At 36.5% G+C, this 27327-nt stretch overlaps 1 protein-coding gene across 1 annotated transcript in view; it reads left to right on the forward strand.

The window, feature by feature from the left end:
* Positions 1-27327, forward strand: part of DCDC1 (doublecortin domain containing 1) — a 349931-nt gene that overhangs the window by 266796 nt on the left and 55808 nt on the right. Inside the window, exons 19-21 of the mRNA XM_054585968.1 lie at positions 11349-11472; positions 19952-20133; positions 23275-23373. Of these exons, the coding sequence (XP_054441943.1) occupies positions 11349-11472; positions 19952-20133; positions 23275-23373 (405 nt within the window). The remainder of the gene's footprint in view (positions 1-11348; positions 11473-19951; positions 20134-23274; positions 23374-27327) is intronic.

Below are 27327 nucleotides of genomic sequence, written 5' to 3' on the forward strand. Positions count from 1 at the left end.
CAAAATCCTAAAATTTTCTTAAATAAAAGCAGATATGAGTGATGTCATTTTCACTTTGAAAGATGGATGAAAGGCATTATTATTGTTATTATTATTATAGTTCATACAGTCCATTTATCCTTGTTTCCTGGTAGCTGCTTTGTTGTCCAGCTGCTTTGGGGTTTTCAGCGTGCGGCTTGCATGCAGCAGTCCGGTGCAGGTGGAGATTAGGTTCTTTCTTATTATTCTATAACTTCAGCATAGGTTTTAAATGATTGAAACTTTGAACATACGTCTTCACTCGCTAGGGAAGACAACGTTAAAACACAGCGTTTCTACCTGCTGACTTACAAAACTCCCACTGAATGAATGTTACATTAACCCCAATCGATTGTGGTAACACACTAAAAATATTTTGAGATGGCTGAAATCTACTGTTATTGCCAGAGTTGCTTTGTAGTTATCTTAGAGAACAGTTTTTAAAATTTAAATTGAACGACACCTAGAGACCATGCCTGTTTTTGAGAGTAAATATAATTTGGCGTAGAGTAAGAAGAGCTAACGCTATGTGTCACATGCCATTTATGTCACAACAATAACAGGACATGTAGCTCTAGAAGGCAGCCTTCTGACTATGAGCTGGACACTCTTCTGTTCCTCTACAAATAACAATGGGTTTAATCTTTATAACAACCCTCCAAAGTAGGTATCTCATAATCCAAGAGTAACATGCCCGAGGTCGCTTAGCCAGTCAGAGGTGGAGCCAAGGTTTAATCCCAGCGACCTGGCATCAGACTGCTTGCTCTCAGGGACCCTGCTCTGTGGGCAAATATCTGGTGGGCACCTCTGCTGACAGGGAGAATCCTGACAAGAGAAAGTGCTTTATTCTGGTGAGTTTAGAATTTTCTGTTTATAATTGAAGCTGGAATCTATTTTGATTTCAAGAGAGCATGTATTGAGTGACACATTTCAAAATTTCATTTGATTGAGAATTTCATCTGTAAAATGTACATTTTATGTTACTTTTAGACTTAAAGTTTAAAAAAAAAAGACCTTTTGGCCATTTTAAGATATCTCATGAGCAGTCACATTTTTCTGGAAAGTGTTTTTACTGCTGAGGTGAATCATTAAAGACACTGAAAGAGGTCCTTGTGCAGCCTTACAGAATCAGCTATTTCTTATCAGAATCTTTGCGGAAGCCTGTGTGCTTGACCAACCCTATGGGCCCCATGCACACTGAGTAAAGCAGGAAGAGGGCAAAAGGCACGGCCCCTGATTGTCCAGTTCTGCTGTTAGTACTTACTACGTTTTACAGGAGTTCATTTAATGCAGGTTCTGTCCCCGATACCGTTCTAGGCACTACAGATGAACTGAAACAAAACAGGCAGACCCCCATGGAGATTATAGTCTAGTCAAAGAGACTCATTTCTTACAAACTGCATTTCCTATATCCACAGTATCACACTGTGATGGATCTAGGATTGTTCACACATGTGTTTATTAAGTTTCCTTTGTATAATGTTCTGCATGAGAAGGAAAATATAAATGCTTATTTCAAGAGGCTTGGAGATGATAAGTTGCTGTTGATTCTTGACTCTCAGAGAAAATTCACTTTTTCTGTAGAAGTAGAGAGAGAACCATCTTACATCCTGATTATAGCCATTTACTCAACAAACATTTATTGGGCACCTCCTTTCTGACAAACTAAGTCACTTGCTGGGCATTCAAGTCCCTTTATGTCTCAAGGGATTTTTCCCTGTGTGAACTGTAAGATTCCTTGAGATGTAGGGATCTGAGTTTCCTACAAGCTCTACCGGTAAGCGCTAGCACCTCATTTTCCTCACTGAGAAATGATAGATGAAATAAAGTAGCCCATAAATTCCTTTCAGATTCAAGAGAAGAGCCATCTGGATCTGAAGGCTGGTAAGGGAAGTGTTCCCTAGCCTCCACAGCAAGAGAAAGAAAACATTACAAAGCACTGTGCCAAGTGACATAAACCAGTCAGAGAAAGACAAATGCCATATGATTTCACTTACATGTGGAATCTAATGAACACACTGAACAAACAAGAAAAATGGGGACAGACTCATGGATGGAGAGCAGGTTGGCTCAGGAAGTTGGTTAGGCGGTGAAAGAATGAGCCAAAAGGAAAAAGGACTTGTGGACATGGACAACAATGTGGTCATTGCTAGGGGGGAAAGGAGATAAATAGTAATGGAAAAATACAACAAAAATATGTATTTCCAAAAATAAAAGCGGTGAGTGAGATGCAGCGGGCCTTCCCTTGGCATGTGCTGGCTCAGGGCTTTACCACACTTAAAGAGTAGTGCAAAGGTCCAAGGTCTATGCAACTTTTCATCAATTATTTGAGGACATCTGGCTGGGTCAGCTAACCCTGCTAAGAAATGTCTACTGGATTTTAATAGCTCCACCATGGCCTAATTTGACATGAGAGCACTTGAGAGTCAGATGCGTCTCCACAGTGAATTGCAGGGCGCTGTGAGCTGGGGCCCAGAACACAGGAGCTGTGCAATGGCCTTGGAGCAACCGCAGTGATGCAGTTGGAAAGAAAGGGGAGATGAGAGGCAACAGGAGGAAAAGGAAGTGATCTGTAGAGTTTATATCTAGCATTGCCCCACAGGGATCCTTTAACACAATTTTATTTGGGGATCTAGCATTTAAACTTTTGCCACCTAGAAAGTAGAGTAGAGTAAGAAAATGAAGAGTCTTGTGTGAAGATATTTTATGGGAAATTAATAGTTTAGTCATAAAGTAGTAAAATACAGACCCATTTAGGCATTGAGGACATTCATATGGCAGACATGTTCCTAATCCACTGGCTTCTTAAATGATTGTTTACATTTCCAACAAGATTCTTTTACTTTTCTTTAGCTCATGAAGTAGTCTCCTCTGTGGAGCCAGTTCATATTGTTCTCCCTCCCTGATCTCCCCCTCCTCTCAGCTTCTGACCAACTACCTGCCTCTCAGATCTCCTTAACTTCTCTTATACTGTCTTGTAATGCTGAGGTGTTGAGTACTTCAAATGTGGATGGTTTGACTAAGGAATACATTTTTGCTTTAATTTTAGCTCATAAAAATGTACATTTAAAGAGCCCATGTGGCTAATTGGATAGCACAATTGTGTTGTATTATATTTTATTGTGTATATCCTACACAGTAAAGATTTAGGAACTGCAGACATCACATTTTTATACTTCTTAAGTCCCCACAAAACTTAGCACAGGGTTATATGTACATGTAGTATATGTAGGTACTTGATGACTAAGCTTATATGTTAAAAGATCATAAGGAGTGAATTACTTGCAAATATTGGGTTGGGAACTAGATCACTGTCCCTACTAAGTTTTACTCTTCTATTTATATAGGAAATACTATTCGTATGTCTCCTACATTTCACATACCGTGTTAGACTCTGGGATAAGCCATGTGCAAGTGGTCAGGATCCCAGTCTTCACACACCTCACAAGGGAATAGACAATTAAGTGATACTTGTTGAGAAAAGTCCAGCATACAGAAGAACTGAATCCGGACAGGTCTGGGAAGGTCTCACTAGTCTTTAAATCCATGTCACAATAGGTAGATCGCCTACAATTGACATGACTGCCCGTGCAACTATTCAAGAATTTATTTTTATTTTGGTCACTTCCCAAATCAGAGTTAAGTAATTTTACACACTATAACCCAAACCATAGATATTGGTCAATTGACTTTTTTACAGAAAAGAATTCCAATCAACACCAGCCCCTTTAGAAGACAAAATGGCAATATGCATCAAGAATTTTTAATGTTCTTTGACTTAGAATTATATTTCTAAATTTCTAGCCTACAGAAGTACAGTTGAACCTTGAACAACATGCGTTTAAATTGTGCAGGCCCTCTTATACATGTTTTTTTTCCCCCCAATAAATATAGTCAGCTTTTCATGTCTGGAGGTTTCACACCCTTGGATTCACCCTCCTGCTGATCGAAAACAGTATTTTCACATTCCCAACCTTGGATCCCTGGCAAAGAGCAGCATAAACGTGAAAATGTGTTGGATGGTGCTTCCCAAGGCTGACTTCAGGCAAAAGAGCCCTGCTGTAACTGATTTTACTTGTGTGCTTCCTATTGCTGCTTATTCTTTTCCTAGAGCTCTCAAACCTTACCATTCCTTTCCTCTAGATAACTGCTCTCATCCTTTTCATTGGGAACCTCTTCTGTGTTCTGTTCCTCTCAGTTGCTTGTTCCTTTTTCTCAACTGTCTCCCAGGATCATCTTCTGATGCAGAACTACAATATGACTCACAATAGATAATCTGTAGACCTTAATAGCAGTTTGGAGAAATATTTCTGAAGAGGAAATACAAAAAAAAGCTATCATTTACTTCCTTGTGGCTGGCGGTCTCCTTGGACCTATCCTGAGCTGCATTTTAGTGATGACTAAAGGCCACCCCACGGTTCCCTGGGGACCCACACAGTACCATCTAGATGCAGCAGGTGGGGTCTATCTTTTTAATGCCAGTATTTCTAAAGAGCTATCAGTTACCGCCCCTAAGAGCATTTATTGAAGAAGTCACAGAAGGTCACCATTGCATAAACCAGTGGGGGAACATCAAAGGAAGGGAAAGACAGGACAGGAATTAATGAAAGCAGCAATGAGAATTAGGAAAGAGGTAAATTATCAATGGTGGCAGCAACTTATGAGAGTTCCTCAGAGGTAAGTAGCAGAGAAAGTGGTAAAAGATTTAGAAGAAGCACAGGAAAACGTGGAATAGTGGAGCAGTTGAAATGACCAAGATTATACTAGGAAGCATGTAGGTTAGGCTGCACAAACACTGCAAAACTTTTAGGCTTATAAAGAAGCTCTCTCCTCTCCGTATGATTGTTTATAGGTAAGGTGATGCTACAGATCTGGTAGGCAGCTCTGCCACTATGATCACATGGCTTCCACCTATGGGTCAAAAGTGGCTATTCCAGCCAGTGGGATGGAGAAAAGGACCAGGGAGCACATGTTCGGCTGCTCTAAAGATAAGATCTTCAAGTCACATCCACTCACAGCTCATTTGGCTAAAACTTTGATACATGGCTACACCTAAATGCAAGGGAATCTTGTCTTTAGCTGGATAGTGTGGTGTCGGTCTAAAACCCTATTAGTACTGAACTTTAAATGGTGACTGACTTTACATTGAGCAAAGGAGTTGTCTAGACATAACTGAGACTGGAAAATGAAACGCTATAGATATGAATCACTTTCTCTTCTAGCTAGACCTCTCTGTCTTTAAGAAACATATATTTTGGAGTTATTATATACCACTAAAGATCATATTCTCCTTTATCTCTTCAAATGGCATCTCTCTTCTTCCCTTTCCCTGTTCCAAACTCTTTATTCTTCATAACTAAAAAGTTCATGCATCCTTCGGGGATTCTCCACTTTCCAACAGTTTCTTCTCTTTTTTTATTTTTTATTTTTATTTCAGATAGAAGGGAACAGAGGGGAAAAGAGAGGGAGTGAAACATTGAGCAGTTGCCTCTTGCACATGCCCAACTGGGGACCTGGCCAGCAGCCCAGGCATGTGCCCTGACCAGGAATCGAACTGGAGACCTTTCGATCTGAAGGCTGGTGCTCTATCCACTGAGCCACACCAGCCAGGGCCCAGCAGTTTCTCTTCATAATAAACAGCTCATATTATTTTTATTTCTACCTGTTATCACTCTTATTGTTAGTACCATTTTTTTCCATTACACATTGTCTTGTCTTGTTTTAAAAAACTTTCCCGGGTATATAAGTTTTTTTTCTTCTTCCTAAAATGCTATAATTTTTCCCTCTCTAACTTTTTTTGGATTCCCTGTGGTGCCTAGCATAGTGCTGGTGACAAAAAGCAGGTGCTCAATAGATGGTTATTCATTTACCTTGTTTGGAAAAAAAAAGATACAGAAACTTCAGATAGTGGGTCCCCCAAATATCTGAGAGACCAAACCTATCAGGTTCAGGTAGGTGATAAGCAGATTTGAGAACTCAAAGATTAAAAGGGGTTCGACCATAACCAAGTACTATTAAAGGAAGTTTTTTTTATTTACAAAGCTTGTACTTTGATGGAGATTTACTGTAGTTGCAAAGACAGCTTTGCTTTTACACAAGTATGTAACTCTCGATGAGAGATAATGATAGGTTTTTAATGCTGAATATAGATTACTTCTATGTATCCAGAATTTAAATAACCAGGAAGCTCAACCAACTAGAAAAACAAAACAAATAGAGCAGACTTATTTTAAAAAACAAACTTGACAGAGACACCAGGTTTGACTTTATAAATATCTCTATAGCCATATATAGCAATGCATATTGTTGGCAATTACCTTTAATGTACTATAGTTTTCCACCATATTTCACAATTGATCTCCTAAAGTAACTCTGGATTGTGTTAAAAGGCTTAATTAATGGTCTTCAATTGAAAGGAATATAATATAAAATTTTGGAAATTATTGTGAAATTAGAATTGTTTCCAGCATAATTGTTGGAACCATTTCTCATTTTCAGAAATTCCTAGTTACATGCAATGGGAGCATAATCATAGAGTACTTCCTTTTAGCCTTTAGTTTCTGTTAAAACCCAGGCTCTACCCTGGTGGGTAGCTCAGTCGGTTAGAGCATCATCCCTATATACCAAGGTTGTATGTTCATTCCCTGGTCAGGACACATACAAGAAGCAACAAATGGATGCATCAATAAGTGGAACTACAAATCGATATTTCTCCCCCAACTCTCTAAAGTTTTTCACTCTCTAAAAATACATACATACATACATACATACATACATAAATCCAGGCTCTGTCTTAAGTAGTTTGCTAGTTATCAAAACAATGAAAAGACATGGGCAAATGCAAATATATAAGACAGAAGAACAAATTGCAAGAGCATTTATTAGTTTGTACAACATATTCTAGGAATAAAGTAGAATAATATTTAATATGCAAAAGTTACTTGATCTTTATGAATTTAGGCTTGTAAAGTAGTAACATTGCAGTATTTAATGCTTTGTTTCTGTTAGGGTAAAGTTATTTAAAGTTTAAATCCTAAAAGTAATTATTTATATAAATTATTACATTTATTTTTAATATTCAGTATGAATTGCAAAATAAATGTGGCCTAAAATATTTCATACAGTGTACTACTGGTAAAACAGTAGAGACTGATACTTGATGGATCCAGGTTTCCAGCTATGTATCTAATCTTGTAACCTTCATACAGTGTTTAAGATTAGTTTGTGTGTGTACATCCTCATTTGGAATGATTTCTTCCCTGTCTGAATGAATAATGTGCCTTCATTGTTTCTGAGTAACCATGCAATTTTAAGTTAATTATAGATAAATTCTAAGTGTCCTAATCTTGTCTTAGATAACCTTAAAAACAAAAGTGACCAGTTAAATAAATAGGTCATAGAGTAAAGCAAAGAGAATTCCTTTGGCAGCTGTAGAATAGAATTTAATATTTACATGCATGTCTGTTAAGTACTGATGATTTAGGTTCTAATTTGCCAGAATATTTATAATTCACTGTATCAGATCCAAATTATATATTGTATCATATTTTATTACTATGTTATAATATTAAAAAAGACTATATCTTTTCAACTGGAACACAGTTAGATTTGCTTTTGTTTTACTTGATTTCCAAAACTGCAAAATAATACCTTTCTGCCAAAGGCACTGGACTCCAAAGAACATTATCTAAAGTTTTGTTTCCCATTTCTTTATAAAACTAATTGAACAGAGTACTCTGGTGGATCCATGATTTCATTTATTATACTGAAATTGATATGGTCAATTCTGGACTTAGTTTTTGAGGGAGGAGATAGCTATCTGTCAGCCATAATACTGAAAAATTATTTTAATTTTTGATCTTTTAGGTTCAGATATGCCTAGGAGGATATTTTTAACTTTGGTCATATTCTGAGGTAGATACTCATGAAGTATTATAAATAAAATTTTACCTTCAATGGAAAGGCAGGGTTAATAAAGACATTATTTTAAATAAGTAAACTTGCTTTTGAACCTTACTTGGCTACCTTATAATGTGTGTATATATACACATATGTGTGCTCATGCAGGCTTTTGTAAAGCATGAAATATTTTGTTTCATAAAATGTTTCTATTAAAATGCCAATTGTTTAGCAACACCCTTTTCCACACTGAAGAGAAGAATGGAAAATATTAAATAGAAATAAGTTCTTGCGGGATGAGAAAGAGGCTGCCTACAAGCATTTTATGAATCATTGTCTCCACCTAGTGCTGGCTTTTGGGAATTAAGATTCCAAGAGTCCCTACTGATGTAATGTCCTAATTTATGTTACGCACATGTACAGTCATTATAGCTGGGCATGCTAGTGCCATTGCAGTTAAGGGTCTGTCAGCTCTTCATTTATAAAACAGAATATTAAGAGGCCTGTTGCTTTTACATAAAAGCTCATGCTGTGCTGGAACTCTGCAATCTAATGGCCTTTGCTTATTGTTTATTAGCAATAAACAATAAGCAAATAAGGAATGTTTATTAGCAGTAGAAGTTGAACTTGACCAGTTGCTTTTAAACCCATACCCTGATGGGTTGAAGTTATACAGGTGCTGCAGCCAAGAAGATGAATCTTTTCATCCGCAAACCGCCCTTTACCTTACAGTGATGCATCAGACCGACGGGCCTCTCAGAACTTGATTGATGTGGTAGGCCCTGAATTGTCAGAGCATTTATTTCAAACCCTCTGGCACACAAGGGGAGACTAAAAATTTTGGCTATCACCTGGGAGAAAAACCAGGAGACTGTGGTTTCATGGAAGTCAAGTCAAGTGAAGTCAGGTCAAGTCAAGAAAGTGATCATTTGTTAGATACTGCTGTTAGTTCCGGTTGGAGAACAGACCTTTGATTTTGGTAATGTGAAAAAACCTGATGGCTCAGTTTCATTGGAGCTTCAGAGATGAAAATCTAATTTGAATTGGTTTATGAGGACAAGGGAGAACAGGAGATGAGTCTTTTAAGGAATTCGCTGTAAAGGGTCACAAGAAATAAGGCAACAACTGGAGGTGGATGTGGGGTATAGAGGAAGTTTTTTTTGTTTTATTTTTTAAGATATCAAGCTGTCAGACATTGTGCAGATGAAATGACTCAGAAGAGCAGGGAAATTAATACTTTAGATGAGAGAGGATAAGAATCTATGCATGAGCAGAAGAGCTGGCCTTAGAACACAGATAGCTCTGCAGTAGCAGAGAGGCAGGCTCTACATCGTTAAAGAGCAGGTCTTTTCTGCCACCTCCGCCTCTTGGTGTATAGGGTCCAAGAATTTTCAGCAAGTTTATGGGAAATCAGGTCCCTTGAACATGAGTTCGAATACTGCGGGTGGTTTTGATGAGGCTGACCAATCTCAGAAAATTTTCAGGCCCAGATGATCATCAGGTGTGCTAGAAAATTATGGGACTGCTCCTGTATTCTCATTCATTAATCGGTGATTTATTATATTAATAAATGTCTATCATTTGATTTCTAGACTCACTGTTATTTAACTATAGTGATTATTCTCTTGCTATAATGTTAAATTTTATTGGCTAATATTGATTTAAAAATTTTACATACATAATTTTAAGTAAGATTGCTGTATTACTTTCTAAATTATCAGTAACTGACTTCATTATGAAGCTTATCTCCCTTTCATGAAATGAATTAGCTAGTTTTTTTTGTATGGTTAGAATATTTTATATTGCATGAAGATGATCTGTTCCATGACCTGTGAAGTCATATGAGCAAGGCTATGGTTTTTGTTTTATGTTTTAAATCTATGAGTATTTTTTTTAATTCATTTATTTTATCAGAAATTTAGCATTGAGCCTGGGCCCGTGGGGCTCAGTTGATTGGAGCGTTGTCCTGTAACCAAAAGGTTGTAGGATTTATTCCTGGCCAATGCACATGCCTAGCTTGCGGGTTAGACCCCCCTTGGGGACAGGTACCATCCCCAGCCCAGGTGCATAGGGGAGGCAACCAGTTGATGCTTCTCTCTTGCATCAATGTTCCTCTCTCTCCCTTCCTCTCTCTCTAAAAGCAATGAAAAAATGTCCTCGGAGAAAATTAAAAAAAAAAAAAATTTTCATTGATTAACATACACATGCAGAATATACTTTTTTAATCTCCATGATACTTAGCTCAATTTTTCTATTTAGTTTGTATTATATTTTAATTAATCTAGACTTATATGCAAAAGAATTGTTATTTTATTTATTTCAAAAACATTTCTTTAAACCATTCTATTGATGTTCTATTTTTTACATTTTTATTTCTATTTGAATATTTATTACTTCCTTTTATATGTTTCTCATAATATAATTTAAATACATTAAAATAAATTGAGTTGAAAACTTTATTAATTTTCCTTCTCACATTCTTAATAAATAAGCATTTAACATTATGAATTTACTTTTGACTATAATTATAGATGGATCCTTTACGTTTCATGATTGTTCTTTTTGTTGCTTCCTAAGCAGGCATTGGTCATGTTTTTTTTGTTGTTTTTTTTTCTATCTGGTATAATAAAATTTTGGAAGGGAGAATGTGTTTTTAAAGTTATCTTGTGATTGAAATTATAAATTTTAAACTTCAATTTATTTCTAATTTTATTCTATGATTTGCCACAAAGAGTGGCTTGTTCAATTTTCATTTTAAAACTGTAATTGAAGTTTACTTGGTTAGTGGTAAATATAAATGTTCTAAGAATTGTTGAGGAAGATGTATTTTCTTTTAACAGACTACAATGTATATAAAAAAGTCATACTTATATTTATTATAACCATCATATTTTTTATTTTAGTCATATTTGTTTATTTTTATGAAAAATTTTTATTTTTATTAAATTTATTGGGAGGACATTGGTTAATAATATCATATGGGTTTCAAGTGTACGTTTCTATAATACATGATCTGTTTATGTTGTTTACCCACCACCCAAAGTCAGACATTTTAGATCCTTATTTGTTACTTTAAGAAAAACTAGTAGATTGTAATCTGTTGTCTAGGTTGGTTTCTTTCAATGTCTAAAAAGTTTTGCTTGAATTTTTTGTTAGTATTGTAATTTATGTCATAGTTATTATACAATGACGTTGTTATTCTAATTTACCTGCCTCAATTCCACTGTCAATTATAATATTGCCAATTTTTCCTGAGTTTTAATAATTTATTCCTTTATTTTAATAATACTCCTATTTGTATCTCTTGTACACAGTAAACTATCAGATTTGGGTTTTTCATTCTCTGCCTAGTTCATTATAAGTACAAAATAAATATTCTGAGAAGTGTATTTTATCTTGCTAAATTTCTTTTGTCTTTTATTTTGCTTTAGGTGGGCCATAAAACACGCAGGGACCAGTAAGCCAGGCCAGTGGAAGCATTCCAAAGTTGAAAATCCTCTCTGGAATAAGCTTACCTACATGTGGCCAGTCCTTCCCAGTGGCCAGCTGAATGAGGTTGTATTGCTTATATAAGACATGGTTGTGGATACTTAAGTTTTAAGGCCCAGTCCATGTTTATAACGATTTCCATGAAGCTTTTAATTTGTAGCTGTTAGGTGCAAGATATTAATTAATTCTGTTGTTCTATCAATTAATTGGAAACATGTATTTCAGTCCTCCATTATGGAGATGAATTTATTTTTTTCTTGCATACTGTTAAGTTTTGCTTTATATATTTTGAAATTTAATTCTTAGACACACACATGCTCAGAAATATTGTATCTACATGGTGAATTGAAATTTTATCATCAATGTAGATTCTCTTGAGCTCTAGTGAAAGCCTCAATTAGTCAATGCTAAGAGAAATATTTCAGCTCTTTTTGGTCGTTTGCCTATTATTCCTTATTTTTATCCTTTTACTTTCTTTATTTGTATATTCTTCTGTTTAAGGGTCTCCAATCATCAGCATACAGTTCATTTAAAAAAATGGTCTGACAATTTTTATCTCTGCCTAAGGATTTAGTCTTTTCTATTTATTGTAATGGCATATATTTAGGTTACTTGCTTTGTATTTGTTCTACTTTTTCTCTGTTTCATTTTCCCTTCATTCCTATTTTTTGATTGACTTGTTTTCTCATATTTTTCTCATCCACTAGTTTAGAAATTATATCCTCTATATCTATCCTTTATTTTTTGTTATTAGTACAAACACTTTAACTTGTATATGTAAATAATCAAAATCTAAAATTAACAAATACATTTACTCTTCTCTCAAATAACTAAGAACGTAAGAATATTTTAATTCCACTCATTTCATTTATAACGTAAGCTATTATTGTCATATATTCCAATTTTATCTTTTAAAAATTTCCACAAGATATTAACATTGTTGTATGTAGTTAGTATTTACTTAGATTTACCTCAAAGTTTTCTTCTCCATGTAAATTCCTCTTACATCTCAGCCTTTCCTCCTGGGGTTACTTTCCTTTTGCCTAGTACACCCTTCTTTTAGTTATTGCTAGCAAACCTCATTTCTGCCTATCTGAGAATGTCTTCATTTTGCCCTCATTCTGAAGATATCACCACTGACTTCTACCTTTCCTTGTTGCTATGGAGGAGTCAGCTATCACTCTAAATGTTATTCCTTTGAGGGTGTTCTGTCTTTTCTCCCTGACAGCTTTTAATATCTTCCCTTTCCTTTGGTATTCTTAAGTTTCACCATAATATGCCTGAAAGAGGATTTCTTTTTATTTCTCCCCCTTGGGGGTCCTTGAATTTATGAATTAGTATGTTGCATCATTTCTGAGAATTATCACCCATTATCTCTTCAAATATCCTTTGTTATATTTCCCCTCACTCCATTTTTTTAAATAGAAAACTCTGATTAGGTGTATGCTAGACCTTCTAATTTTGACCTTTATGTCTCTTAACCTCCTTTTCTTTCATACTTCTTTTTTCCCCTTTTCTAATGCATTTTTTTGCATAATATTTTCAAATTACCATTCTTTCAGATTATTTTCCTATTTATCTTTATCTAATGTGTTTTATACTCCAAGTGAAGCTAGTCCTGTAGTGTGAAGATTATTTTTCTCTTCCACACAGAGAAAATGTTTGAGATGGTCTCTTTTACTTAAACCACCTGGAGATTCACTCTCATTTGCCTCTTTAGTGACATTTATCTTACTGTGGTTTTGTTTTATGACGGGAGATATTCTCCTGTTAGGCTTCCCACCATTGCCGGGCCCTGGAAATTCTCTCTTGTGCTCTTCTCCTGAAAGACCAAGGAAGCAGAAGTTCACTGGAGTTTGGGAAATTCCCTTAAGATAAAGTCCATTTTCAGCACTTTGTTTACCTTTCTGGGTCTCTAGTATGTCTTGCTTTATTGCTAGGACAATGATATGTTATAAATAGTTTTAAAAATATTTTATCCCATTTTTTAGTTACTCTGTCATATTTTATGACTTTAATCACGTTTTTTTTTTTTTCTTTACGCTGAAATTACAATTCCTTATGCTTCCCTACCAATTAAATTAGTGAGTCTGTGCACTTTAGGGGAAGAGCTGATGGGGTCTGAAACCAAGAAGTCATTGCTTAGGGCCCCAAATGCCCATATATTTAGACTTCAGTGAAGCAAAATTCTAGAAAGCTCAGTTTTGTTGAAAAAAGGAGGAATTCTTCAAAATGCCAGAGCCTGTGGGTTGGGTAGCCTGAGCCAGTGTCCAGGAGAATTATGTGTCTAGGTTCAGGGTTTGTAGCAATATGAGAGCCAACGTGGAGGCCAGGGTGGGGGTGCACAGAAGGACCAATAGACCCAGAATTCGACCAAGGGAGTGGGCGGGGGGCCAAGAATTGTGCTAATTGTAAGACTTTCTTCAGAGGTTCAGGAAGGATAGAGGCCGAAGCCCAAGGCCTAGGGAGGATAACTTATTCTTCAACCAGTAGTGAGCAGGTGCCAGCACGTTGCCAGTGGCCAAAGAAATTAAAGAGGCACATCCTCAGAGGCCTAGAAGGATCAAAAACAAATACCCACGTAGAGACCATGGCCCCCTTTTCCCAGTGGTATATGGATTATTGAACTTTCATCTACATCCAAAAACCACAGTGAGAAAGGGGAAAGGAAAGGGACAACATTGAGGGCAAACAGCAGTTCTGGTATGAAGTTTGAACCTTCAATTTGATTGAATATATATATAAAATACGGAGCTAAAAAACAAACAAGAAAGATTTTTCCAAATGGGCAGAAACTGGGGCACACTTAATTAGGCTATTAATCTTCCCACCCACCTAACTAGATGGAGGAAGGCAGGGAAGGCATACCCAGAAGTACTTATACAGAGAGAGAGAGGAAATTACAATGACTACAAATTTAACAGATATTGTGCATACATTTTTTTAACCTTGATGTACAAGGAAAGTATTCAGTTAATTAATTAATTTAAATAATGAATGGTAATTATGTTAAGAAACCTAAGTTAGCCGGCTTCCTTTTAACATTTACCTTTAAAAAAATAAAATTTTTGTCCATAGTCTGGGATTTGATAACTAAATGATCTTAGAGATGAAAATGGACTACTCCAAAGTTCTCTAGCCATTCAAATAGAACAGTAGTTTTTGGACAGAGTGAATAAGAAGTTCGCCCTCACTTGTAAATGAAGGGAAAGGACTAAGGCACTAAATTAGCTAAGGTGAGACAAGTTGATCATGTGTTGCAAAAAGACAGCCTCAGAGCTCTGTTATTTCTTGAAATATTTGAGAAAGAGAAGAAAATACTTAACCAAGCAGGGAACTCAGTTATTCAAATTCAGTGTGATCTATTTCATTTAAAATCTGGATCTATCTTATCTGAAGGAACCATACTTTCTTGCAATTCCATTTCCATATAATTTATTTCTTATGCTAAAAGATAAACTTATTTGTGTATAATTAAGTGCAATTACTATTTTGCTTAGAAAGACTTTCTGTTAAAATAAACTGCAATTAGAAATGTGACATATTGTGGGATTCAAAACACTGTGGTCACTGTAAGCATATGTATTCATTTTATTCTAGATTTAATCTTCCAACTTTACTATAATACCTACTCTTTATTTATTACATATTTAGGCAATGCAGATAGAGCAAGGAAGGAGAGAGAAATGGCCTTGACCGTCATGGAGCTTACAGTTTAAGAAGTATAGGTTGTGAGTCAAAAGGAAGGAACTGGAAAAGGAAGGCAGACTTGGTGAATAGGGGACAAGAGAGGGGAAGGAAGAAACTCCCATAAAAAGTTTAACGTCCCAGAAGTCAAGGCTGCTTGTTGAGCCAGTTCATTCAGTTATAAGGTCAGTATGAGGAAGGGTAGCCAGGCTGACTGAATGAGCCTGCAAATTAAGTCAAAATATTGAATCTAAGAAAACCCTCTAAGAAACGCTTTCCTAAGTGAGACTCACGTTCTTCTGCTAATTCCTTGATAAGAACCTGTCAAAGCAGATTGAAAACCGAGGGAAGATTTAGGGAAATGTGGACAACAGGAGTTATTCTGTGGTAACCGAGACTGCATCAGCATCAAACTGTATACCTCTCAGTGGCGGCAGTTGGTCTGAGAACTGACTTCATGCTGTTCTTGCTGTTGCATATCATTCATCCTAAAAGGCAATTAATACTGCGTTTTGTAAGCAAAGAGTATTTTATGTCTTAAGATATCTGTATTTTAAAAGTATGTCAAAACCTTCTAAAAACAAGATTCATGAATTATTTTTTTTCTGTGACCAAGTTCACTGGAATAATTTCCAGGAGCTCAAACTATTTTCTCACTTCTTGGGGAAATGTTGTAAATTGAGAAATTGTACTTCTAACCACCTAAAGGTTGGGAGCAAAGAATTTCAGATTCCAGAATGAAATCGTTATGAAAAGTGAGCCTGAAGAGGCTTAAGACTTTGGAATGAGCCACTGAATAATGATTTTAAAACTTCCAAATTTCTGAATTAAAATAAATCCATCTGGAGGGGCACATGGTAAACAAAGGAAAGTTAAAAGTACACATTTTATTACTCTGTTAAGAAATGATGATAATTAACTGTAGCTATAAAAGGAATAATGGATATATAGGAAGGCCCAAGAGAGAGAATTAAAGAATTAGTAGTTTATTAATAGTAAATAGATGAAAGAAGGCCAATTTGATTAACAATTTAGATCTTTGGTTAAGAGCTGGGCTCCCAAAGAAGCGCAGGGGGCCTCTGGTTATGAGAGAGGGATGAGGGAGATAAAGCGGAATTATCCATGGAAGGGAGCACCATGGCCCAGCAAGGGCTCCTGACGATGCAGCTGTGCCATGGAGTGGTGTGAACACAGAGAAAATGACTAAAAAAATGAATGGGAATGTAAGAATTCCAGTGGGGAAAACAGAGAGGGAAGAAATTGCTCTCTCCAGCAGGTGTAATCCATGTTTTTTGTTGTCCTTCATTTTTCTGACACCATATTTCTCCATTTCAATGAAGAACCTTCCATAAACCAAAGACCATATGCCTTGGTCTGTATGGCCTAACATGCCAGCACATCTCTCCAAGCCATGTGTACCTTTATCTTTGTCATGTGCATTGGACACTGCCTGGACACTAGGGCCAGCTCTGTAGTGATTGAGCATTTTGCCTGCCCCTCCTTTAGGTGTTTGTACCCATATTCCCTTCTCCCATTTTTATTCATGAGATTCTCTTGGCCTCCTTAGAAAGTGAAGCCTGAGGCAAAAGGCTTATGTGCTACAACTTTCTTAGGAAACGCAGTCCCAAGGAGCACCAGTAAGGGACAGGCGGGAAGAAAGGAGAGCCAAAATGAGGACGTGTTCTCAAACTGTCCTCCAGGGAGCCATTTAAACAGTGTTCTTAGAAAAGTCTCTCCTGGTGGGGAAAGAGGGAGGAGTTTATCCATCAGCTTCCATCCCTCTTTGGTCAAAGATTTGCCCAAGATCGTGCCAGTGATGGGTCAAAGATTCAAATGTAGGGATTCTGGTTCCCAGAGCCCAAGCTCTTGCCATTCACAAGGTGTTCTCATGAATGTGATCTGGTGATAAGGAGAAAACAGAAGCAAGGGCAGGGGACGTGGAGTATTGGGGAGTGTGGACGGCGCAGGGCAGGGCCCGGGCTGGAAATTTTTGATTGACCTGGGAAGGCTTCTTTGAGGTGATAGTTGAGTAAAGACCTGAAGAACAAGCAAATCCAGGAAACGAGCATGCCAGGAAATGCAGAGATCCTGAGATGGTGTTTCGGAGGAACAGTGAGGAAAGTGCGGCAACAGCAGTGTGTGCAGGGAGAGAACAGCAGGAAGTAAGGTCACAGAGAAAAGAGGGGTGCGGATCACACAGAGCCTCGGGCCGTTGTAAAGCCTTTGGCTCTTACTCTGATATGGGAAGCCGTTGGAGGGCTTGGGGCAGAAGGGTAAAAGGGGGCTAAGGCAGAAGCAGGAATAGCCGTCAGAAGGCCTTGACGGTCCCCAGGTGAGAGGAAGTAATGTCTTAGACCAAGGTGGTAGGAGTAGAGGTGATAAAACGTAGTTAGGTCCTTGGTATGTTTTGAAAGTGAAAGCAGGTTTTTCTTCTTATTAATTTAGAAATAAATAACTAAATACATAATTAGAAAAGATCTTGTATTGGTAAATTTAAAAAGATATTTTAACTAACTCTTAAGACAATGAAGAAGTCATAACGAAAATTTAACGAGGAAATACTTAGGACCAAAGAAAATGTGGCTAAAGCATACTTGAAGGAAATTCATAACCTTAAATACTTTTATTGAAAAAGAAGAGAGGTTAAAAATGAATGAGATTGCATTCAACCTAAGAAGTTAGGAAAATAATAGCAGAATGAGCTCAAAGAATTACAAGAAAGGAAATAGAAACTTAGGAGAGAACTTAATATATAATACTTATGAAACAGAGTCAACAAAATCAAAAATTATTTCTTAAAAATGTTAATAAAATGGATATACCTGGCTAAAATGGATAACAAAAAAAGAGTAAATGTAAATAATATTAGGACTAAAAGAAAGATAGAAATATAGATGCTGAGAGATTTAAAAAGTAATACAAGGATGCTATCAGTAGCTTCATGATAAATAATATTCATAAATAAAAGTCAGTTTCCTGGACTTTTTTGTAAAAGTAATTTAACCAAATGGAATCAAGAAGGAATTTAAAACTGGGTAGTCAAATAATCATAGAATAAATAGAGTCAGTAGTTAAAATACCCCCACAAGGAGAATACCTTGATGAAAGAGTTTTATTGGCAAATACTACTGAACGTGTAAGAAAAAAACATTCAGAACATTATAAAAGAAGCACAACTTCCCAAATTATTTTTTGGGGCTAAGGTAAACTTGATACTAAACCTTGATGAGACTAGTATACAAAAATTCCATGTTAATTTTATTTACGAATGCACATGCAAAAATGCTAAAGAAAATGTCAGCAATTGAATTCAATAATCTCTTAAAAAGATAATGCATTGTGGCCAATTCTGATTAACTTAGAAATGAAAGATTAGTTTAAAATTTTTAAAATCAATTAATGTAATTAACACATAGCTGATTAGAAGGTAGATAATCATATGAGTATGTTTCAGTAAATGCAGAGAGAAACCTTTATATGGTCCAACACCCATTTCAGAAAATAAATCATGGGAATAATAGGAAATTACTTAACCTGCCACAGAGTATTTATGTCCCAAACAAGCTTTTAAAAACTAACCAAACTGATTCTTAAGTGTACACGAAATAGCAAAGGGCCAACAAGAGCCAGTTTCTGAAGAAGAATAACATGGTGGGGGTCCTTGCCCTCCCAAATATCAAGACTTACCAGATATAATCAAGGCAGCACGGTACTGTACTGGGAGACAGAAACCGACACATCAAAGAGAACAAAACACACAGAAAAAGACCCACACTTTCAGGTAATTGTGATATTTCGCAGCATGGTTACTGCAGATTAATGGAGAGTTAATGACTGCCAGGACAATTGTTTATACAGACAGAACAAAGAAAGAAAGAAAGATCTTGGATCTTGCCTAACATCGCCCCTGGTCATCCCTTTCCTCACTTACTCTTCTTCCGCAAGTGTCTGTTTCTGGGAATGGCAGTACCAGTCACCCAAGCTACAAACCTGGAAGCCATCTTTCCTTGCTTTGGTTCTCCCAAACATCATGTTCTATTAATCCTCAAGTCTGATACATACACCGCGCCATCATTTTATCCCTCCTTTACTGCACTAACTCCTCCTAAGGCTTCAGGTCGGTTACATGGCATTTCTGAGTTAGATTCTCCTCCTATGTGCAAACCCTGTCACACCTCGTGCAAACCCAGTTGCTATTATATTACACTATTTAATTGCCAGTTTATTCCTAGATAAGTTTCTGAGCACCCGCTAGAAATCCCTTAAGAAAGAGTATCCTATCTTGTTCATAGTTTTATTTCCAGTGTCTAGCCCTGTGCCTGGAATATAGTAAACCACATTTAGATAATGCATGAATTTATAAATAAATGAATACAAATTAACTGAATCCTACTACTGAAACGTTTGAAATTTAAATTATATTATCTCACTATGATTTTCGGAGTGTGCCCCAGATATATTCTTCTTTGCCAAATAGATTTAGCTTAAGATAATATTATTTCAGGTTGTAAAACCACTTTTCACACATTCTTACTTTCCTCGTATTAAAGATATTTCACACATGAACAAAAACATTCCAAGTTAATTCAGTTCTGTTTTCCCAGAATGATGTTTTTTGAAAGGGAGTAAATCTTCCATGCTGTAATGCAACACAGGTTTTACCTACATTTAAAAAATTACTATCCTTCCTCTTTATTGAAATAAAACATTAGTAAGACTTGCCTGGAATATCTTAGGTGCCCAATACATGTTTGATAGATGAATGAAAGATGAAAAGTATAAGCGGTGTGTTATATTTTTATTATATCGAGAAGTAACTCTTCTTACTTATTGTCAATTTTGCCATTTCTTTCTGAAGGAGTTTGATTGGCCAATAGAAGGAATGCTTGTTCCAAACAGCCCTTCCATGAAGAAACCCACCTGTAAGTCACCGGAACAGTATGTCCCTATGAGACTCAGAGTTTTGAGGAATGGAGACAAGAATAAAAACAGAGCCCCTGTTATAATCAGTCCAGATGCCTCACCTGGACGAAAAATGCAGTAAGAACAGCATGCTCATTTTTCTTGTTAAATACGCTTTCTAATTTCTACAGATTTTTGCCTTCTAGATTTCAGATGTTTTTTTCCTGAGAGAATTCTGTGTTTATTTTTTTAAAGGACTCCCATGTTGATATTTGGGTATAAAAATCAATACCAAGATTCATTTAGTTTCTATGTCAGGAACTATTCCAGCTCTTGACTTAAGCTAGGCATGGGATAAAATAATGACTTAGAAATGTGTAGTTCTGAAAATTTTATATCAATGTGTATTTTGAAATTAACAGTTTTGTTTGAGTTTTGTTAATGTATTTTGAAATAACTGAGCTCATAAATTGCTTCTTAAATATAATTTTACAATTCTGTATTAAAGTCATTATTATACAGAATTATTTACATTTATTGCTTTGGCATATTTCACAAATATAGTTCTCAAAATATAACTTCACATAATTTGATATCCTTGACTTCATCATTGTAGAAAGGCTTCTATCTGCACTTTTGCTTTCATTATGAGATTTGAATAAAATCTTCCCAAATAGCCAATATTTCTTCAGCATTGGAGAAAAATCACCTGCTGTATTTTCATTACATTTTATGACAAAAGAAATCATAAATCAGTGCAAAGCTCTGATATAAGGAATGAGTTAAACACATTGTTTCTCATATGATTAGCAGTGATATTACCTCTTGACCTTTCTTTTGAGATGTTTAGAATATTTGAGGCTGCTGATAATAGTTTAATATAACTTTCTTCAAATTGATTAAATACACTTCATACATCGCTGAACAATGAGTAACATTCAGACTGGCTGTCCACTGAACTGCCTTGTAAAGATGATAAAGTAAAAAATTAATCTTCAAAGTAAAGTCAAGCCTGAAATTGAAATCTTTGACGCATAGATTTCATAATTAGCTCATTCTGTTAGATGTAAAATGTGAGGGCAAAACCCTTAAAGTACTATATGACTTTTTAGCATACAAACTTACCAAATAACTTCTGTCCCTTCCTACATTTATTTTTTCTTATCCTATATCTTTAACTGTGGCTCAAAATTACATACAGATTTTGTCTTTTCTCATTAATGTTTTAAAATATATGGTTCAATAAGGTAATCCAAGCATCATTTGAGAGATTTGTTAATTTGGACAGCTATTCTAGCAAGGAATATGTGAAATTCTCTGCTGTCTATGCTCATGGAACAGGGTGTCCTGGCTAATCAAATATTCACTTTGTTCACTACATGAATTAATTATTCCCAAATAATTAAATTACACTGGCATACACTTGACGCAAAAACTCTACTACATATGGTTTAATTTGTGTTGGCTGATTCAGAAAGTTTTCTACAGGATCATCAATAGCATTTCCTCCCAGAGCTGTGTGTAAGTCCTGGTAACAGAGAGTTTAAACGGAAAGAGACTTGACTGACCTTACAGGGAGGCTGTGTGGCCCAGCCCCGGTGGCCGCCGCTCACTCTGTGTTCTCTGTGAATGGCACCTCAGAGTTGGCGTGTGATGGAAGCCTTGCTGTGCTACTTTCAATATATCCAAGTTAAATATCATCTCTTCCAGAATAAATAAATGCAAGATGACAGGTGGTGGTAAATTGCTTGCATTAACTTCAAACTTATTTATAAGAAGAAGGAGGGTTGGGGTCCTTAGTGTTTTTACAAGCAAAATCAGGCTGAGAAGATGAGATATAGATCCATTTTAACCAAATCCTGCTTTGGTAGCATGCTCTCCTTCAGTTATTTAATAATTCATTCTTGACAGTTTGACTAGCTTTTGTTGTTGTTGATTCCTCCATCTACAAAACCAAAGGAAAATCAAATGGCATTTCTTTGTTGCTTAGTTGATGGTTATCTTAGTGAGTAACAAAATCTTATCAAATAGTCTTGATAAGGGTTGTCAAATTTATATAAATTAAGACAATTGCGATTTCTATGTCAGGGGTGAATTTTATCTCAGAACTGTAAACAAAGTTAAACAAAGAAAATTTTGCAAGTGATATTTTAAGGAATTATAAGAGGAAAGGCTTATTTTGAAGCTATAGTTTAGATAATTTTAGTGAGAAAGTTATTAATAAGTTATAACCTCTGGATTCACTCAAGCTCCTTCTAAGGCCCTTTATAACCTGCCCCTGTTTATTTCCCTAGTGCCTCGCATATCAACATCCCTCCAATTTTCACTTTTAAGTCTCCTCCACTCCCCAACACTTCCCATCTGCCTCAGTGATACAGGGTTTCTGAGAATAAGTTTGGACTTCATAGCTAGATGTTGACTCTGAACTTGACACTTTCCTCCCCATCCCTGAGGTAGCTGCAGCTTCTATGTAATTCCTGCTTTCCATCACCAGAACTCCTATTGCTCTTTGTAATCATCCAGGAGGCCGAGAACCAGGATGTGGTATTCATCTATCTATGTCCTGTCTGCTATGGTGTGAACATGGAACAATGGGTGCTGATCAATTGCTTATAAAGTCACTTTATTCACCACATGATTTAGGAAACACAGTGGCCCTAAATCAGTGCTTATGAAATGAATAAATTAATTAATGGTTAATTTTATTTGATTAAAATTTTCAATAAATTAATGAGTAAACAACCATATTTGACCACTATTGCTTTCATTTAATAAAATGTAGATAATTTAAAAATACAAAGAATAGCTTCCTAACTGGAAAGTTTGAAGAAATGTATATTCCAATTAAGCATCCTTTTTCTATGATCATTATTTTGTATTTTTAAGTTTAATCATTTTTAGGTTTATATTGATTGCCTATAATATATTAATAATATATGAATAAACAGATGAATATGAATAATATAGGAATAAAGCATCCCAGGAAAAAATAAATTTCATCTCCACATTTTCTTTAAACTTGACAAATTCACATCTTGGAGTACTCAGCATCAATAAAAGAGGGTTACAATATTGAAAATTTATTTTCTTATATAAACATTCATGAAGTTAATATTTAATTATGATAGCTTTTGAAATTCTATTTTTCAAAGAAAGACAGATTATTTTAGGAAAATTATGAAAATTAAAACCATGATTTTTTCACATATTTAAAAAAGTCGAAAGATTATTGGCAATACATACTGACATATTAATCAAATCTTGGATCATTTGTTTCAGAAATGTTGACATTGAAATGAAAGACAATGTGAAAAATTCTGTCACTAAATATTCTGAAAGTGAAACAAATCAGACTGAATTTCATCAACTTTTGGAGAGGTAAATACTTATATCCCAAATGCAAAGGTATTTTCCATTCAAATGCCTGAATGATTATGTGTAACACAGAATACAACATACATATATACCTACATAAGAAAATGGTTGTTCATATAATAATGCCAAAGTTTTTAATTGGTAAAATACATCAACTATGTGAGTTCATGATACCAATAGCAATTAATACATTTCCCCTCAAATTTCAAGGCAATTTCCCCTAGCTTCCGAACTACCAACTTTGTAAATATAAATTATTCCCATGTTTAAAAATATATTTTATACATTTATGGCACTTTTCTTTGGTTTATTTACCAAATTGAGGGCAGGCTAGTTAACTATTTTAAGTCAGTTTTTCTATGCCACTAACATATATCTCAATTGTGAAATGTTTTAATTTTTATTTTGGTCAATATTTTCCTACCAAAATAAATTATTCCCATAGAATTTGATAACTGTTCAAGGTAGAGCACCTGGTATAGACTTTTTTGCAGAATATGTCTTGTTGGATAGGAGGAGACAGTCTTACAGAATTTAAAAGAAATTAGGCTATCCTTTAATTATTTAATAATTCACACAAGACAATTTTGAGGATCTTATTTTATTGTTCTTGGTTCTTCCATTTACAAAGCCTAAGAAAGACCTAATAACATAACAGCCCATTTAAAAATAATAGATACAGAACGTTTTTGTTGATACCTAATGTTGCGGGAAACATGGGTTGTTGGAAAGACTGTTGGATTAAGAGTAAAGGGAATTCATTGTAATCTCAGCTTTGCCATTAACTGGCTGGAAAACTGCAGCAAAGCATTGCCTTTCTCAGTTTCATCTTCCTCTTTGTTAAACAGGATAGTTGAATGAAGAACTAAGAAGAAGGCAAGAAAGGATTTTGATTCTTTTCAGTATCTGTTGTATTCCTACCCTGTGCATCAACCAGGCTTAGGTATTCTGCAGGAGATATTTTTTAAGGGCAAGGCATTCCTTGCTCTCAGGAAACTCCTCATTTTGGGGGAAGAAGTTTGCTTATTGAAACAGTCAGAAAGGGAAGTTTTAATTGTACAGACATGGAAATGATCAAAAGAAGGAGAGACAGCCTCATGAGGGGTAGCTGTCAGGGAAGGCCACATGAAGAGAGAAAATGAGAGAGAAATAAAAATAGAAAGCAAGAAGATACAGAAAAAAGCACATACCAATAGCTTTTTGTACATTTTATTACTGCTTTAAGTAACTGGGACAATGTGGGCTCCTGGGGAGGGGGTCCTCACAAGTGGTTGGAGGAAGGCAGGCTCCGCCATTGCAGTGGTAGCTGTCCGCAGGCCGGGAGACGCAGCTCCTACCTTCTCCCCTGCCCTTTGCTCTCAGGGTGTCCTGGGTTGTATTGAAATAGAGTCTTAGGGACCAGCACCGTCTGATGCTCCTCTTCCACTCCAGTTTGAGATTGCAAAGTGAGAGATAAGACTCTGCTTCTCTGGATGCTGTAAATCCAAGCAGGCCCCGTGATTATCCATCTAGCTCCTCGTGTGAGAGTCAGAGGACTTGAGTCCTAGGGCCTTTGCCTGCTCACAACAGAGAAATCCTGGACTGCTTGCTCAGCGTCCCAGCCTATCTGCTCACTCTGTAGATCTAATATCTTATTATTCTATGATGATGGCCTCTTAGAAGGCCATCTAATACAGTAAAAGAAACAAAGAGTTTTAGATTTGAACTTTAGCTGTCCTGCTTATTAGTTATATAACCTTAGGCAAGGAACGTAATCTCCAGGCTCAGTGTCCTCATCAGTAAAATGGGCCTCTCAGAAATGAGAATTCAGTGAAAGAGGAGAGATGAAATGCTTGCCGTGTTTGGTCTACCTTACGATGTTGCTGATTTGTATGTGCCAGGAGCTTTAGGAATGCCACACGCTTAGCCTGTGAAATATCCCTATCAGTTAAGTGCTACTGTAGCTATCTTTTACTAATGGGGAAAATGAGGCTTAGAGAAGTGTAGTAACTTCTCCAAGGTTATACAGCCAGTACATGGGAGGACTAGAGTCTGAACCCAGGCAATCTGATTCCCACATTCCTGCTTAGGCACTTAGGAGGCATTTTTCCCTCTCCTCTTCCCATTTATATTGGCTGACATGTGCACTAGTTAGAGAAATACAGAAAAACAGCTTATTCCCAACCTCTCCAACCCACCTACACGAGCCAATCAAATCGAGCACTGTCAAAACTAGGGTTGGAAAACAGGAAGGAAAAAGATTCATTAATCACCTTCTGGTGTCCCGCTTGCTGCCCTAAAACAGGATGCTCCCTTAGTCCAAGCGTCCATCTAGGAAAGCCTGAGGGGGAGCAGAAATGATGATATCACTCCTCTTAGGTCAGGCTGGAACTGCTTGGCCCTGAAAAGATACTGATTTGGGGAAAGTAGAGGAATGAAGCTGGGTCTTCGGTTGGTACCCAAAGAGAATCGGGCCAGTCGGGCTCCATCCCCTCACAGGCCTTCCTGCTCCCATCCTGCCAACTCCTGCAGGTGTGAACCCAGCCCTCCTTGGTTCATCAGCTTCCAGACTTGCGACATAAGAAGCAGAAAGTTAGTTCCTACTGGCTTATTTCCTTCTAGACCTCTCAGAGAAATGGAGGCCTGATTATCTGCTCAATTGCTTTTTCCTGTCTAAATAAAATTGGGAAGTGTTCTTTGTACAGCCAAGTCTTCTTGATGAGCCTAATGTCACTTCTGATTCATTTGCTATAGACAATACGTTCTAATATAACGTATATTAGCGAGAACCTTTCACTTTCCTTCTTCCAATGGCAGCGACATCGAGACAGAATTCTTTAGAAAAGCACCATCGCTCTCCTTTAGCTCTACTTCCTCTTCCCCATAATTCCACCTCTTTACCTTAACCTAAGCTGGCTATAAAAATCCCAGCCTCTGCCACCTCCTGTCCATCTTTCACTTTTCTGACAGGTAACTTTCTAAAAAGCACATCTGATAACATCACATCTCTGCTCTAATACCTTCAACAACTTCCTGCTGTTTATGGGATAGAGGCCAAGTTCATTAATTTGGCCACCTAAATGCTTTCAGTCGGTTCCTATTTTCTTTTCCAACTTGGCTCCTCCTGTCCATACACTCAGCTCCAACCATAAAAACTTCTGTAGGTCTCAACCCTTCTTGATGAATGTCTATTCATCTGTCAAAGCCCAACCCAAATGCTCCTTCCGTAGACAAGGCTCCCCTGGGGGAATTCATCATTCTTCCCCTGTGTTCTCACAGGATCCTGGCCAGGTGCCTGTAACAGCGCCCACTACTTCAAAATACACTTCAGTTGCTGACCTGTCTCTCCCTGTGACTAGAGAGGCAGCTCCTCAGGAAACAGGGAAACTGATCCTTCATCTTGACATCCACAGGATTTTTTTCCCAGAGTTTCCTTGGGGAAAAAAAAATCACTGTTTAATGTTTAACCAAGCAAAAAATTCTTATTTCAGAGGAAGTTAAAGGGCTATAAAGATCACTTCTGTAGAAGGGAGATGAGGAACTGCTTGGTGATGAGTGTGATTTTGGAGGCTTTGGAGAAAGGGTAGAACTAAGGAGGATGTTTTAGGTAAAAGGAAGAGCAAGAAAATAGGAAAACATGGAGCATATTGAGAAATAAGTCAATAATGATATGTCTACCTGTTTATTGATCATGTCTAGCACTATACTAAGCACTTTTTAAAAATTAACTGGTTATCTCCATAACAACCCTAGAAAGTAAGTAATTTTGGCCTAGAGAGTTTAAATAATGCCCATGTCCCGCACTTGGAAAGTGAGAATGAACTCCAAAGGATCTGATGCATTCCAGCCCCCAGCTCTTGATGCACAGGGCCCTGCAGACGGAACTGTCATTAATGATCCAGGCCCTCGATTTCTCTTACTTCTCTCTTCTCTGCTGGAAGCTTTCTGTATGCAAGGCCAATTTTTGTGTCTCCTGTT

The sequence above is a fragment of the Pteronotus mesoamericanus genome, unplaced genomic scaffold (genome assembly GCF_021234165.1).
Source record: "Pteronotus mesoamericanus isolate MK-2021 breed Mesoamerican mustached bat unplaced genomic scaffold, CSHL_Meso_final contig_90, whole genome shotgun sequence".
Lineage (NCBI taxonomy): Eukaryota > Metazoa > Chordata > Mammalia > Chiroptera > Mormoopidae > Pteronotus > Pteronotus mesoamericanus.